General features: G+C 42.7%; 1 protein-coding gene across 6 annotated transcripts in view; it reads right to left on the bottom strand.

The window, feature by feature from the left end:
- ARHGEF28 (Rho guanine nucleotide exchange factor 28) overlaps nucleotides 1-17,712 on the bottom strand; it is a 311,495-nt gene that overhangs the window by 246,312 nt on the left and 47,471 nt on the right. For 5 of the 6 annotated variants that reach the window (XM_055332795.1, XM_055332796.1, XM_055332801.1 and 2 more), the window contains exon 2: nucleotides 12,508-12,551. In XM_055332795.1, coding sequence (XP_055188770.1) covers nucleotides 12,508-12,540 — 33 coding nt within the window. In that variant the 5' untranslated portion in view covers nucleotides 12,541-12,551. Of the gene's footprint in view, nucleotides 1-12,481; nucleotides 12,552-17,712 lie in introns of those variants that run through there. The other variant, XM_055332797.1, reaches the window with a different exon arrangement.

The raw sequence follows: 17,712 nt of genomic DNA on the forward strand, positions 1-17,712 counted from the left end.
CTATAGCTAAGCCTCAAACTCGGGGGATGTGTTCCCCACAAATCTCCTAATTTTCTTTTGTTACAGTCCCCTCCTAACTGGACCTTTGCTCTGACTACAGTGCACCTGGAATAAAAAAATAAAAATAAATAAATAAATAAATAAAAAACTGTCCCTATCCCAAAATAGGGGTGGTCGTATACCTGCTGGGAAAATCGTACAACAGCACAGAAATAAGAAAGCAATAAAATTGAAGAGTGTCCTGAAAACTGACCACTGTTTGAGTCGAACTAAATTAGAACCACATATTCATTTGACAAACACTAATTGAGCCCGGCACTGTCCTGGGCCCTGCAAAATCAGGGGACATAAAAAATATTTTAAACCTCAGCTGCCTTGAGGATCACAAGCTTAATAAAAGAGATAAAAACAAACAATAATACAACCTCCCCATAAACCTAAAATGGTAAGTTGGGTGTCCCATTTGGGCTGAAATCTGCACAATGAGTAAGAATTTAATTATACCAAGGGAGAGGAAATAAGAGTGTGCCAAGGACAGGAAGCAGCATATACAAGGTCTGGCCAAATGAGTAAGCATGACACTCATGAGGCCCTGAGAACAGTAGGGCTGGAGTTTATGTGCAAGGGGTTTATACAATCGTAGATGTGACCAAGCTCCACCTTTAATTATCATTTTTTCAGCGGGGTCACCCATCTCCCCAGTGACCACAGCAGCCACAGTCTAGAATGTTGCTATCATGGGTCAGAGAACAAGCTTACTTTCCCTCAGTGGTTTTCTAGAAATTCAGTCAGCCAACATTTACTAAAAAGCTGTAATACACTGGACACCGCACTAGGTTATTTCAATATAACGAAAGTTAATAATCTATGTCCACAGGACAGCTAGTTGTGGTATAATAGAGAATGCCCTGGGCTGAAAGAGGATCTGGGGTTCAAATTCAAATTCTAACAATAATTCAGCTAGGTGGCCAGTCCTTGCTCACTTCTGAGCCTATCACAGCTCCTGGCCAAGATAAATGAGTGCTGAGAAAGAAAAAACAGTCCCACTTCATTGAACCTCAGCTTTCCTTTCTGTAAAGGAAAGCTAATTCCAATGGTTTTGGTTTTTTGTTTTTATTTATTTTTTAGATTTAGTTACTTATTTATTCATGAGCGACACAGAGAGAGAGGCAGAGACACAGGCAGAGGGAGAAGCAGGCTCCACACATGGAGTCTGAGGAGGGACTTGATCCCAGGACCCCGGGATCATGACCTAAGCCAAAGGCAAATGCTCAACCACTAAGCCACCCAGGTGACCCTAATTCCTAGGGATTTGTATATATTGAGAACTCTTTAAAAAGTATACAGTACCATGTCTGGCACATAACAGATTAAAAACCAAACATTTGTAATGTATTTCATTGGATCTGTGTGTCCATTTTGCTCCAAATTATTTCTCCTACTTAAATGTGAAAGTTATTATTCTGTAGTGGAATTTTCATATTTTATATTTTTTGAGGGGTCACTTGGCAGGATGAGCACTGGGTGTTACATGTTGGCAAATCAAACTCCAATTAAAAAAATATATACAAAAATAAATAAATTTTTCTAAATTTTTTTAAAGCAGAAAGCTATTATTTTCTTTCAATTATCTTTACCTTTGGAAAGCCAAGTCTTTCAGGCCACAAGCTCTATCCATGGTACCAAGGGGTAATATATCCTGATTATCAAAATAACCAGGAAGCAAAAGCATCTTCCAAAATGGTAACCTAAAAAAAAAAAAATGGTAACCTAGGGCACTGGGTGGCTCAGTGGTTGAGCGTCTGCCTTTGGCTCAGGTTGTGATCCAAGGGTCCCAGGATCAAGTCCCACATCAGGATCCCTGCATGGAGTCTGCTTCTCCCTCTGCCTGTGTCTCTGCCTCCTGTGTCTCTCTCATGAATATATAAAATCTTTAAAAAAAAAACACACAGAAACAAAATGGTAACCTAACCCATAAAGTTCAAACAAGTCTTAGAAAACTTCCAAAAAGATACCAAATGTGTAGCTTTTCCACAGTCACAGCCTAGATACAATAAAGTATCCCATTCCTACCCAAGAGATATTTCTGGTTATGGAGCCAGCACAGCTTGGGCAAAGGTCTGCTGTAGGAAAATAAAACCCACCAACGTAGAGAGAGAACTTGTCTGATCAAACAGAGGGTAGGGATACAAAGCAAGGGATGAATCTGTAAGACATAATATTTGAGGGCAAGAATAAAACATTGACAAAGTCTAAGAAAATGGCAACTCTGAAGAGGTTACAGGCAATAACTTGGAGATGAATTTGTATAATGGCTGAGGAGAGAAAACAGACAATCCTGACCATGAGCCCATCTATCTAGACAAATGGTCACCTACAAAGGATGAAGGAATGGAGGAATCAGGCAAACTCAGAAGTCAAGTCACCATGCCTGGGAGAATGGTGATATGGGAATAGCATTGTGGAAGTTGGACAGGTGGTTAATTTGGAGAAGAACTGAAAGACTGAAATTTAACAGTGTGGATTTGAAGTTAGCGCTAAGTGAATGGATATACCAAGCAGGCCAGCTGGAAACAGAAGATGTGGCCTGGACATAGAGGTCAGGGAGGAGACCCTCATGTGGGAGTCTTTAAGGAGGTACTGTGGTTCCCACAACGGGGGAGATGAGCTGGCCTAGAAAGAAGAAAGGGGTGGGCCCTGGGAACACTCATATAAGCAGAGGGGAAGAAAACACAATAGCCAAGAAAGAACTCAGTAAGAAACAGCAGAATTCATGAACATCAAGAATCACATAGGGCAACTTTCAGACCTGGACTCCCCGCCAACTTGGCATTTCATTACCTCGCCTTCCAAAGCTTCACATGACCTGGTTTTGCTTATGTCCCTGACTGCTCTCCTCTCTTCCATGAACCAGCCGCCTGAGCCTTCTCCTGTCCCCTAAATATGCAAAGTTCCTTATTACTTTAGGACCCTTTGTGCTTTCTGATCCTTCTATAACGCTACAGGGGATCCTTGCTCTCCCTCTATCTCATGACACACACCACTCTCTATAACATCACCACGTTGTGTTGCTCTAATGTACCACTAACTGAAGGGCTAATGTGTTTATTTGTTTACCTACTTACTGTCCACCTCTCCACTCTCAAGTAGGCCCTGGGAGAGCAGGTGTTAGAATCCTGTTTCCTGGGGATCCCTGGGTGGCTCAGCGATTCAGTGCCCGCCTTCAGCTCAGGGTGTGATCCTGGAGACCCGGGATCGAGTCCTGCATCAGGCTCCCTGCATGGAGCCTGCTTCTCCCTCTGCCCCCCCCCCTCTCTCTCTCTCTCTCTCTGTCTCAAATAAATAAATAAATAAACAAACAAATAAATAAATAAAATCTTAAAAAAAAAGAGCAAAATCGGTGACCTTCATGAGATCAGTTTTGATAAATATGGCCAAAACCAGACTGTATAAATGATGAAAAGGGAAAATGGTCAGGAGTTAAAAACAGCCCCTCCAACCAAGCACACGTACATGCTGAGGGGCGAGAGGCAGGAGTGGCTGATGCTGCAGGACAGCTGTCGCATCCTCTGTAGCAGCTCCTACCTACAATGCGTTAGTGAAACATTTTAACTGGATCACGTCTTGCTGCTCCTGAGGATTCTCTGAGAGACAGCTCTGACCCCTATGAACCATGCCTAAAACTGTGAAAACGGTAAATGTATTTTTAAAATCCAAGAGAACAAAAATGTTGATTACTTTGCAGTCTGTGCTTAAAACTACAAGGCTGCTGTTGCCCAAACTGTGGGGGCGGCCACTGATACGTGGGCAGTGAGGCCATCAGACTTGACGACATGTGGTCCTCCCACAAAGAAATTCCTTCAAACTTGGGCAGCGGGCTGGATTCTTCCCGAAGTTTCCCGCAGTTGGACGTTTTACGTTTGGGCCTTTGTCTAAAGTCTGCATGCCCGTGGGGACAGAACAGCACCAGAACCGGCACCGTGCTGGAAGGCAAGGGTGCCCCGTAACGCCTAGGGCGGGATCGGGCGACAGTGTCCGCCACCGGCTCTGCTGACGCCGGGGAAGAGGCTACCGTTTGCTCGGCGCCCCCGCGGTGCCCGGGCTCCGGGGCGGCACTTGTGGCCGCGGCCCGCCACCGGGAGCAGGACACACCGGCCAGTGTGCCCCTCACAGAAAAGATGAGAAGTGGCACAAAGCTGAAGGCGGGACCACGAAGGACGAAGTCAAGCTGGCGAAACCAAGGGGCATCAAGGGGCGCCAACGTCACCTGGCTCAGCCAAAACACAACGGAAGACGCCGGACAGTACGTGACAAGTCGCCGGGATGCACGTGTGGCTCTCATTAAGTCGGGACACTTAATTTGCTAATAAACGGCCATAGAGGCAACATGTGACCAAGAAGTTGTTTTCAGGCAAAAGCCGCTCCTGGCTCCTGGCTGTACTGGTGCGTGGAGGTCCCCTCAGGCATGCCCTCTCGGCCCGAGCCCTAGCGGTTCTATTAATTTGAGCTGGAGAGCTCTTTGGGGCAAATGAAAAACAACTACTGCACTCAGACTTTTTTGGAGTAAATTAGTTTGGAGGATCAGGGCTTGTCCCGATTTAGTTACAGGCAAGATCCTCTAGCAAGACTAAAAAAAAAAAAAATTGAGAAAAGGAAGATGCTTTCATGGAAGGCCCAGGAAGTGACACCATTCTTCACCATAAAAAGTCAAGACAGGGGCACCTGGGGGGCTCAGCAGTTGAACGTCTGCCTCTGGCTCAGGGAATGACCCCGGGTCCTGGGATCGAGTCCCACGTCGGGCTCCCTGCACAGAGCCTGCTTCTCCCTCTGCCTGGGTCTCTGCCTCTTCTCTGTGTCTCTCATAAATAAATAAAATACTTTTAAGAAAAAAAAAAACTCAAACAAATAAATAAATAATAAATCTTAAAAAAAAAATCTCAAGAGAGACTGCACGCTTGTAAAGAACAAAATGGCACCCTTGAGTAATAGCCAATGGGGCAATCAACTTGTGGTGGCAGGACATTTTGAGGGTGGGAAAAACCCAGGCTTATTGGGGTCTCTCCCAATTTCTGAACAACAAAACTTTATGACTTCTAATACATCATCAAAACTTCTCAATATCAAATCAGCTCAGTTAATGAGTTAAGCAAGTCACTCTCCCTGAGAACTTTAATTTCCTCATCTCAAAGTCAGGGTGACCAGGCAAAAGTCTCAGAGCTACTCTCCCCCCCAACACTGGGATAATCGTGGAGAGAGGCCACAGGCAGCCATAGGGATGCAGAGCCACCAGCAGGGAAGGAGCAGCATCTGGAGGACAGGATTTCCTTCAACAGGAACCAGAAGCCAGAGGGAGTCTGCACGGGTCAGGAAGGAGGCGTCTGCCAGGTGAGCAGAGAACAAAGCCACCAAGTCCCCGCCTCCATAGGAAGCGGCCTCCCTAGGCTAGGAAACAGGTGGTGGGACCTGTCCTCGGGTCCTCCCCCCATAAGGCTGGGACCAGGAAGGGTGCACTCAGCCAAGGACTCAAGGAAGCTACTCCAAAGCCCAAAATATAAGTGCTTGCCTGGGGGAGGGTCAGCTCGGCTACTGAAGGAGCTAATCAGATCTCTAACCATCAGATTACATTTTCAATTAATATATACAATGAGCCCAGCAGCCACTAATATTCTTGGGACAAACACAGCAGGATGCTGTGAGCTTGAAGAGTAGCAAACATGAGATGCTCAGGGAATAGGGAAGCAGCTTAGATCCAGCTGGCAAAGAGCTACTGAAGTGAACACTGCACTGCCAAACCATTAAACCATTAGCAGCCTCCAGAGAGAGAGGATGAGGCTCTTCCCAGCGACTTGCTACGATGAACACGCCTGAAGGGCGGAAGAGAGCAAGAGCCCACACGCAAAGGTTCACAGACACGCCCTCTGCAGATGTTAGAAACCTCTCCATGGAGTAGATCCTCGCATTAACTGGAATTCAGCAAACGTCAGAGATGAAGAACCACAGCAGAAAATTAAAGATCAAGACATTTTTGAGCATTTATAAAATATACAAAATTTAACACACTGCCTTTCTTTGCACAATGAAAATGAGAACACCCAATTTTTCATAACTAGTAGTTACCAAAGCTAAAAAAGACTAGATATTTAATATATCTGAAAGTTACTTAATGAAATGCTGCTACGTCTCATTTGCAAAGCAACCCATTAAAATTTGAAATACACCCTTCATTCAGCAATTCAACTCCTGGGAATCTCTACTACAGAGACAAAAATATCAATATATAACGACATACAAAGATATCTAGTAAATAATTGTTCATGGTTGCCAAGAACCAAAATAAAGTGAATATCCATCCAGAGACAGTGCCCTGGTCCACACCCACTCATTAAAAAGAATGAGTTTGAGCTACAGCTGATGATTTAGAGGAGTTTCTACCAACTATTGCTTAGTTGGAAAAGATACAGAAGTCCAAATATGAACCAGATTTTTAAAAACGATTTTATTAAAGCTGCGTCTAAGTTTATGCACAGGGCTGTAGAAGCACACGAAAATGTGTAAATATATACATTAAGTCTGGTTCTCAAACTGTAGCGTGCAACAGAACTACCTGAAAGCTGCTTTCCAATGCAGATTGCTAGGCCCCACTCCCAGAATATCCGATTCAGTAGGTCTGGGGTAAAGGCCTCAGAATTCTTTTTGCCAGTAAGTTCCAAAGGAATTCTGATGCTGCTGAGAGAAATGCATCCATTTTCAACAGCAGTTACCAGTGGAGAGAGAAAAGGAGGTATAAAATGGGGAGGAATTAATTAATAGAATCTGCCCAGGATCCTAACAGATTTTCCATAGGATTCCTTTTATGGAATATTGTGTGTTTATTTGCAAAAAGTAATTTCTAATATTTTTGCTTTATTTTTTATGAGCAAGAGTTAAATAACTTTATTTAAAATGAAACTATTTTTATTGAGGAAAAAAATCATTGCAATCAACAATTTCTCAAAGAAGAGCTCTTCTGCTTTACTCACAGCATGGAGCTGATTTTGGGAAGATTAGTGCTAATTACAACTTACATAAAAATAAAAATATGTGGAAAGAAGTTCCTAGCTTAACAAGTAGAACATGTATGTGTTTTAGGACATTTGTCAATCTACAGAAACTTTGAGAAAACCCAATTTTAAAAAGTAACCAAAAAACACCCAACAGCAAAAATATTACTTGGCTTGTAAATGCAAAATCTCTTTCTGTTTCAAAATTCAAATACCAAGTAAGCAAAATCTCTCCTCCTTTTAAATTCTGCTTGCATCATTTCCTATCTCTTTATGCACAAACTAGGAAACAAAGGGCCAAAAACAACAAACTAAAAAATAAAAATAACTTCATGACTTCCAATTTAGAACTTTTAAGCTCCCAAGTGATTACGGAGGTTTAAGAGAGAGAATAAACATGGAGATCAGTTATATTCACCATAATTGACACTCTTCCAGGCTTTCACACTTGTCATCAGTTTCATCATCACAACTCTTTGCCAGCTTAACACTCATCCTCCTCTTAAAACCATGTTGTCGGGGATCCCTGGGTGGCGCAGCGATTTAGCGCCTGCCTTTGGCCCAGGGCGCGATCCTGGAAACCCGGGATCGAATCCCACGTCGGGCTCCTGGTGCATGGAGCCTGCTTCTCCCTCTGCCTATGTCTCTGCCTCTCTCTCTCTCTCTCTCTCTCTCTCTCTCTCTCTCTCTCTCTGTGTGTGTGTGACTATCATAAATAAATAAAAAATTTTAAAAAAATAAAAAAAATAAAACCATGTTGTCTGTCACTCAATCTAAAAACAAAGCCGAGGGGCATCCAGGGGGCTCATTCGGTGAGCACCCCACTCTTGTTTCCAGCTCAGGTCATGATCCCAGGGTCCTGACGTCAGCCCCGTGTTGGGATCCACACTCAGCCAGGAGTCCGCTTCAGGTTCTCTCCTTTTCCCTCTGCCCCTCCCTGCCCTTTGTACTCTTTCTCTAAAATACATAAACATACAAAATCCTTAAAAATAAATAAAAATAAAAAACGAAAATTAAGCCTAGACCTCAAACCAGATCACATGCATCTGTGCTTTTTTTTTTTTTTCTATCGTGAACAAACAGCCTGGCCTTCAACGTGGCTCCTTTGGTGCCCGTTGGAGCACAGACGCAGGAAGCTGCTCAGAGGCTGAAAAATGGATTCACAAGGCTCACATCCCCATGGTCTACAAATCGGTATTTCAGAATTCTTGGCTCCCAGATGCCAACTCCTGCTTCTTCTCTAACCTTATTACACAGTGCAGGGTTTCTTTTCCTGCAATAACAACTCAATGGATCTCCATTGTTCACTTCAAAAATCAGAATGAGTCTGGCTGAGTTGAGGAATATCCCTGCATCTCCAACACTAAGATTGCCTCCTTAAACGTTTGCCAAAAGAACTATAAAGTTCTACAGCACACCAGACAGAATCAGAGTCATAATACGCTCTGAAACAAATTCCTGACATGCAAAAAAATTTAAGTTCTTTGTGCATACAGTAAAATACACAAGATTATGAAACTATTATGGGCATAAGAAACAGGCCAAGATTTGATAACCACATAGGACTAAAAACAAACCAATGGAAACTAAAATTGTGCTGGCAAAACAGTAAACTGAATAATACAGAAAACTGAAGTAGAAAATAAAATAAAAACTGCAGTAGAAAATATAAGGGTGCCTGGGTGGTTCAGTTGGTTAGGTGGACGGCTCTTGATTTTGGCTCAGGTCACAATCTCAGGGTCTTGGGATCAAGCCCACTATCACCACTTTTATTCAACATAGTACTGGAAGTCCTTGCCATAGCAATCAGACAAGAAAAAGAAATAAAAGGCATCCAAATCAGTAAGAAGTAGAAACTTCCATGATTTCCAGGTAATAAGATACTATATATAGAATTCCCTAAAGAACCCCAAAAATCTCCAAGAATTGATAAATGAATGCTCTCTACTATTTTTAGTAAGGATTCTCTTTAGTGACCTAGAAGCAAAGACCTCTGACCCTTAAAAATGAATTCCCCCCCCCAAAAAAAATGAATTCTTACGTCAAAATGATTTATAATCAAAGGAACAACAACAACAAAATAATCACCTGAACAAGGTGGAGGGTGGATCAAAGCTGAGAATAATTTCCATCACATTTTCCCCCCATAATTATCACTCCATTTATGTGATCTAATTCTCCATGAGATAGATTTTATAATTTATATTTTTAAAGACCATCTTAATGAGATTTTTTCATTAGCATGCAATTATTATTTTATAATTTAAAGGTATCTCAGTATGTTATAGGCCCTTTAAAATTACTAGTTTTATTTGGGTTTTAGTTTAATTATACACTTGCCAGAGTCAATCTGTTTTTCTAAAATAAAAAATCGTAACAAATAGAATTGTTAGTATGTAAAAGTAACAAAATAAAGAAATCCAATATATTGCAGTCAAGGGGCACCTGGCTGGTTTGGTCAGCAGAGCCTGTGACTCTTGATCTCAGGACCAGGAGTTCAAGCCCCATGTTGTGTACAGAGATTACTTAAGAATAGAAAATCTTTAATTATATATATACATATTGCAGTAAAATAAAAAAACACCTTATCTAAATAAATGCCTTAATAATGAATGCTTTAACGTCAATAAAATTCAACACAAATATCAATAAAACTCTGAAAAAACATACTAAAATATCAAAAGTGCTCATACTGGTGACAGGATTAAACATGAGGTTCTAATTTTTCTTGATATTTCCAATTGTTATAACATATGTAAAATGTAAATATGAATTTTAAAAATTAAAGATTTGTAAACCAGATTTTATAAACTAGAAGCTAGAAGTAACTATTTATCAAACTTCTCAACACAAAAAAGCAGAGAGGAGGCCTGCCCCAAAATAGAGCAATAAGTATTAGTATAGTTCTTATGTGTGCTGTTTATATGTTACTAATTTGGTGGAAATTGGTTTTAAGTCTTGTTTTCATTAAAGTATATCCCTTCTGGCCTCTTACTGCATGTGCCCAAGTGCTCAAATTGGCTGACATCAGTTTGTAATACTGACATAAAAGTTTAAGTGAGGGGGAAAAAATCAGTTATAATCAGATTTGTATATATATATAATTTTTACATATTTTTATATTTTTAATATTTATATATAGATTTAATATATATACAGACACATACGTATGCATGTTTTAAGAGTCATGTTAGGGATCCCTGGGTGGCGCAGTGGTTTGGCGCCTGCCTTTGGCCCAGGGCGCGATCCTGGAGACCCGGGATCGAATCCCACATCGGGCTCCCGGTGCATGGAGCCTGCTTCTCCCTCTGCCTGTGTCTCTGCCTCTCTCTCTCTGCGACTATCATAAATAAAAATAAAAATTAAAAAAAAAAGAGTCATGTTAAACATAAACAATCTATTTCATCTAATCTAAGGTAATCACTTATAGCAGTTATAATTTCTATTTTATATTCCACCGAAAAATTACTAATTATGGCAGGATTGAATTTTATTTTATACTAATTGCAAGAACTTCTAAATTTAGATAGATTTTATGTATCAGGCCACTGTTTCAATGTCTTCCATGTTACCGTGTATACAGAGTAACTTAGCTTTTTAATGCCAAGTCTAGTGGAATCATTCTGAAAGCATCTAATTCACGTATCACCAGCAAGGCACACAGGTAGTCCTAAGTGACAACCACAGGACCACTGTGACCAAGGACACGCAGGCATAGATAGTAACTACAACACGACACATAAGAGCATCTCAATTTCAGAGCTGGTAAAACGAGGGGGCGAAAAGTCTGCACCTTAGAATGACAAAGACTTTAACACAGTATCTATAGGGGGTGAGATTATGAGTAATGGTTTCTTAACACCTTCCATATATTTCATCTTATTCCAGTTAGTATATACGGTCTGATAATTAGAAAAAAGTTATTTTTGCTTTTGTTTGTCCTTTAAGCCCCTCCTCTCCGTAGGCTTTGTGTACTGACTCTTCCCTAATCTGATCGTAATCTCATAGGTAGGAATCAAAATAGCTACACTAGTATGTTCATCAACTACAAGATTCTAGATCTTTTTTTTTTTTTTTATGATAGACATAGAGAGAGAGGCAGAGACACAGGAGGAGGGAGAAGCAGGCTCCATGCCGGGAGCCCAACGTGGGATTCAATCCTGGGACTCCAGGACCGCGCCCTGGGCTGAAGGCAGGCGCCAAACCACCGAGCCACCCAGGGATCCCCAAGATTCTATATCTTGATTAGGTTTGTGGGATTTGTCTTGAGGCAGGAGAGCAGGGCAGAGAAAGTAAAGCTTAAGAGGAGGAGGATACCAAAAAAAAAAAAAAAAAAGAAAGAAAGAAAAAAGAAAGCCAGAGAACCAGGAGCTATTTACAGTTGAGCCTTGGACCAGTCTTCGTCTGTAATTACGGATGAACTGAGCCCAAATGTCTATACTTTATGACCTGCAAATCGCAACCTAGAGTACTACGGACCGCTGGACAACCTAGGAGGCACCTCTCTCATTATTCTGACATCCGTTCATTCTATCATGTACTTTTCTGCAGAGAATAGAATGGAGTTTGTATAAGGGAAGAGGACAGGTAGGGGAAGGAGGAGGGAAGGTGGGCTACCTGGGTAGTGAGTGAGATGTGGTACGGGGAAATGAATAAATAGATTTTAATCAAAGATTCTGATTTTCTTCTAGTTCCTCCATTACATTAAGGATTAACTTAAATGGAATTCATACTCTTAGCCTAGATGCAGTTCTGGGCCTGAACTCCATGAGGGGATTCAAAGGTCACCCAAAACCAAAGTGCCCACGTACCCATCCGTGCCCACCCCCCACCAACTCAGATTTCAAGGAAAGAGGTTTTGACTGAACTAAGGAGGGAGGGTGAAGACATCTGCCATCTTCTACGTGAAGACACCATCCATTCACTTCCCTGTTGTGCCCAGTAATTGTTCTCAATAATGGAATCCTTCCTCCCTCAACGCAGAAGGCACGCCTGACTGGGCATGTCCCTGGGCACCGCTGTCCCCTCAATCTCCACCTAATCTATGGATGCCCCAGTGCCTTGCTCTTCAAATTCCTATTTTATTTTAGTTGCCACAGCTGTCGCTAAACCTTACCCCCCCAAAAAAAGACACACAGAAAAAATATTCCTGAATATTATCAGGAGAGAATATACAATGTTCAAAAGTCATTCACATGAATGAAACGGGTATTGCTCAATCCAAAAGTTATACAGTTTAAACGAAGTTACTCAGGGAAATATTATTAAAACCCAGATTTTAGAACTGAGAATCAATCAGTTTTAAAAGGGTCCACGTGAACACCTGAACAAGACAGTAACGCTCTATGGGGTTTTTTTTGTGAAAAGCCTCAACAACAATAGTGAGCCCAACATTTGTCCCCGCTTCAGTCACACAGGTGTGTACAAAAGGGCACTCAGACCTGCCGTCCAATGCGCAGGCACTTACATAAAGAGGTACTTCGCTGCAGCTCAACTCCATGGCTCCTGCATCTGCAAGAAGATAACAAATGAGAATTGTTATTACAGGAGGCACCATAACCCACTAGCCCGACCGTGTCCTGCCCTGCAGTTGTCACCAACAGGAGGAAGAGCAACAGCTAGCAAAACTGCAGGCCCCAAATTATCAACTATGGGAAAGAGATCCTATCTGCACAAAACACACCCTGCTTTCTTCTTTCACACATAAGGGAACCTTTCAAACCCCAGACATCATCCTACTGACTGCTCTCAAAAGAGAAGTATTTCGAAAAGCCAAGAAAGTCACCATAAACATGGTCAAAGTTTTGCTGTAGTGAACTCCAGAGTAACAGGCTACTCTGAGGTCAGAATCCACCTTGGTCCAAATGAGGCAGGAGACCTCAGGGACAAGGTAGGTCTTTCATCCAGAAGGCCAAAGATTTCAGTCACAGGGTCACAGAGGGCTCACTACTCTCTCCACCAGTTGCAGGCATCCCATCTCCCTCGGGGTACACCTGCTCCGTTAGAGCCCCACTGAGACGCCGGCTTGAAGCTCAAAGAGCTAGCACCACTCCAGAAGGGGCTCACCGAACACCTCCAGTGGGCCAACTGTTACGCAAAGATGATCGCCACGGGGTCCAGCCCTCAAAAACCTCTGCTCAACAAGAAAGACCTAAAGGCAAAGTGAAGAGTAGCTGTGTGAGAATTCTGAATGGGTCCGACAGGGAGACCCCACCAGCATCTGAGCTCTGCCTCTGGTTCCCAGGCTGCACTCCAGCTGCAGCACCCAGGGGACGTCTGCTAGGGCCGCAGGCGTATAGCAGCCCAAACTGTGATATTTAGTACAGTAATATCCAAAGTATGCACTAGGCAAGAAGGAAAACAGGGCACCCAGGTGGCTCAGCAGTGAGCGCCTACCTTCAGCCCAGGGCGTGACCCCAGGGTCCCGGGATCGAGTCCAGCATCGGGCTCCCTGCATGGAGCCTGCTGCTCCCTCTGCCTGTGTCTCTGCCTCTCTCTCTCTCTCTCTCATGAATAAACTTTTTTAAAAAAGGAAAATACTCAGAAGTCCTATTTTTTAATAAAAACCTTTAACTTCAGTTTTTTTTTTGTTTTTTTTTTTAACTTCAGTTTTATTAATACTTCATACACATGCTGCCACGGTGCCCTCCTAGGTCATGAGTTATAGTCCCTAAGTCAAGCCCAGAGAAGATGGAAGGTCTGACAAGCTCATTTTCAACACACTGTGCCCTTTGGCAGTTGATGTAGACCGACTTAAGTGACTTTTTATATTATAATCAATTCTTAATAAAAACTAACCTCATAGGGATCCCTGGGTGGCTCAGCGGTTTGGCGCCTGCCTTTGGCCCAGGGTGCGATCCTGGGGTCCCGAGATCGGGTCCCGCATCGGGCTCCCGGCATGGAGCCTGCTTCTCCCTCTGCCTGTGTCTCTGCCTCTCTCTCTCTCTATCATAAATAAATAAATAAATAAATAAATAAATAAATAAATAACCTCATAAACTGCATGAATGGCTTAAGGATTCTAGGAAGCAAACTTCAAATTAAACCTAATACTAATAAGAACGTGACAAATGAGACTCATTCCTAAATATGAATTTTTCATCAACCCCGCTACAAAATAAAAATGACTAAGATTAACAAATCGATAGCCCTCCCAAAAAATCAGCTATCAACTAGGTATTTAAAATATGAAAGTGTACCCAATAGCATATAATACCATGACCCCGTACCCTAAATTTACACCATACTTCAAGGTATCAGCAATTTTTTTATCTATGTTTACAATCCTGCCATGCAAAATTTCAAGGGTTTAAAAAATTTTCACTAAACTTGATAAAATTAGATCTTTTTCAAATTTCTACTTATCAGCAAAGGAAGTGTATCCTACAGTAAATGGTTTTATTTCTATTTATTTTTTTAAGATTTATTTATTCATGACAGAGAGAGCGAGAGAGAGAGGCAGAGACACAGGCAGAGTGAGAAGCAGTCTCCATGCCGGAAGCCCGATACGGGACTTGATCCCAGGACTCCAGGATCATGCCCTGGGCCAAAGGCAGGCACCAAACTGCTGAGCCACCACCCAGGGATCCCCCAGTAAATGTGGTTTTAAAATTTTTATTTATTTACGATAGTCATACAGAGAGAGAGAGAGGCAGAGACACAGGCAGAGGGAGAAGCAGGCTCCATGCACCGGGAGCCCGACGTGGGATTCGATCCCGGGTCTCCAGGATCGCGCCCGGGGCCAAAGGCAAGCGCCAAACCGCTGCGCCACCCAGGGATCCCTAAATGTGGTTTTAAAAGGAATGAAATAACATAGAAAATAATAAAACTAAAATGCATTCCTTATGAGCAAAACTTTGAACACTACCAAATATTCTAATAAATCCTAGAGCACCACCAAGCTGTGTGACACGTTTGGCACACACTCATAAAAATACAGATGTTTTCCCTTACTCAGCTTTTTACGTTTTATCTGATGATACATCTAAAAGAAACTACTTTTGATGAGAATATGGAGTTAATCTGAAGACTGAATTAACTCCTTTAATAAAAACTAATGTTCTCAGGGCACTTGGGTGGCTCAGGTGGTTAAGCACCTACTCTCAGTTCAGGTCATGACCCCGGGGTCCTGGGATTGAGCCCCACATTGCGGGCTATCCCTGGCCCTCTCTTGTGCACCATTCTCTCATGAAAAGAAAGAGAAAGAGAGAAAGAGAGAAAGAGAGAAAGAGAAGGAAGGAAGGAAGGAAGGAAGGAAGGAAGGAAGGAAGGAAGGAAGGAAAGGAGAGAGAAAGAAAGAAAGAAAAAAAGAAAAAGAAAGAAAGAAGAAAAGAAAGAAAAAAGTAAGAAAGGAAAGGAAGAAGGAAGGAAGGATGAAAGAAAGAAAGAAAGAAAGAAAGAAAGAAAGAAAGAAGAAATGTTTTGTGGGAAAAACATTCAACTACAACCACTGGGAGGGGAGCTGCTTGCATAATAAGCTTAAAAAACACCTTGAGTAACATTCATTCACTATGAACTTGAAAATGAAAGTCCCCAGAACATCAGTCACGGTGGTTAATATTACAGCAATAAGAATTTCAGCTGAATAGAGCCCATTACATCTTCAGATTAAAAAAAAAAAATTCAAACATGGCCCAATCTTTCCAGTTTCTGCCATGAGCTAGGAAAGGATCACAAAAATCCATACACCGCGTGGAGGTGTATCGGTTATACTGCGGCAAAGTACTTTAAGAAGCTGTCGAGCTTAAACACGTACTACGTGGTTTTCTCTTTCCAAAATAGCAGGTTCCGGCTTTTCTAAGAAAAGTAGCTATTTATGACATGTCCTTAAAAACATTCATTTTTTTCCAAATAAATAGCCTGTTCCCTCAAGAAAGGGGTGACATTTTAGTAAGTGAAAAATATCTCAAAGGAAATTCAGGTTAGGGATAGGATAGGCTATCATAACATTTTGAAAAAGAATTATTAGTACACGTTACCACTGCTTTGTGACTTTGCTGCTATAATTAAAGCTTTACAACCTAATAAAGCCCTCGCATCTGCGGGCTTTAAATTCTGGGAAAATAAAAAAGCTTCCAAATCTACATAAATCTTTCAAAACAAATGTTTCACAGGTTTTCTATTTTAAAAACGTGGCAAGTTCTAAGTTCTAAGAGGACTGACTGGGATCAGGGAAGAGGAGAGTTTGCAGTTGCTTTTAAACATTAGTGAACCCGTGTAATTAGTGGGTGGAATTAAAACACAAATCCCGGGGATCCCTGGGTGGCTAAGCAGTTTAGCTCCTGCCTTCAGCCTGGGGCGTGACCCCAGGGTCCCGGGATCGAGTCCTGCGTCGACTGCTTCTCCCTCTGCCTGGGTCTCTGCCTCTCTCTTTTTCTCTGTCTCTCGTGAATAAATAAATAAATAAAATCTTAAAAAAATAAAATAAAACACAGATCCCCTAATTTTTAAGCACAGCTAGCGCTGTGCGTCTATTAGAATGTATGTCTCCGGAGGAGGTTATCCTAACTGGCTGTGACACCCGCGGAATCCAACCGCAAAGTAAGAGCGCTTTGAACCAGACCTTCAGACCGAGGGTCTGTTACTAAACCAACAAAACGATGATCCATGTGTCTTACGACTTTCGCTGACATGTATTATGTATTAATGCTTTTAGTGACACCAAAAAGGGTTATTAATGGCATTTAATCTTCATAGCTTTTTAATTTGGGGGTAGGTTTTAGAAAATATACTGCTGTGGGGCGCCTGTGGGACTCAGGGGCTGAGCGTCTGCCCTGGGCCTAGGCCGTGACCCTGGGGTCTCGGGATCGAGACCCGCATCGGGCTCCCTGCTTCTCCCTCTGCCTGGGTCTCTGCCTCTCTGGGTCTCTCATGAATAAAAATCTTTTAAAAAAAGAAAATGTACTGTCGCCATAGTACACTTTATAAATAAATATGTTACGGACACACATGGGTTTTTTGCTTGTCTGTTTTACTTATGGTACCACATGCTGCAGATCTACTCCTACCCAGGAAGGCCTGCTCCGCACATAGGCTGTGGGTTCTTCCCCCGTGGTCCCCAGGCAGCCTGCATAGACCTGGGAAGGTCGAGGCGCCGGGGCTGGAGTCGAGGGCCAGCCAGTGCCGAGGGCCTGAAGCGGGGGCGCATCGCACGGGCCACGGGGGTCCGGTCCCCGGCCCGCTCAGCCACCGCAATGCCAAGGACACGGGTGTGCGCGTCCGACCTGCACTCTCCTCCGTCCTTGGCCAGCAGGGGCCCGACGCCATCCTCCCGAGCACCGAGCACCTCCAAGAACTGGTCTGGCATCCCCGCCGCCTCTGCCCTTTGCCGCTGCTCAGTACAGAAACTTAACGACCATTTGGAACACCAACTGTTTTGTTTTTTCAAAGAAACTACTTTTTACTCAAAAAAAAAATGAAAAACAAAAAACTAGAGTCCCCACAATTCCCAGCCGTGGACCCAAACCTTCTGCGAACCCCTATGAGAATTTCCTAGTTGAGTCGGAGAAAGAACAGACGCGGGACAAACGTCTTAGACCCTCGGGAGCAGCAGGACTAAACCATGCCACTCCTCCCCTCACGTCAAGTTTAATGACAAAACCAGCTTCTATCTGCTACGCAAGCAACTGCCCACATCCTACACACACCAGCGCTCACCACGCAAATGCTGCGC

Source organism: Nyctereutes procyonoides, unplaced genomic scaffold (assembly GCF_905146905.1).
Source record: "Nyctereutes procyonoides isolate TBG_1078 unplaced genomic scaffold, NYPRO_anot_genome, whole genome shotgun sequence".
NCBI lineage: Eukaryota > Metazoa > Chordata > Mammalia > Carnivora > Canidae > Nyctereutes > Nyctereutes procyonoides.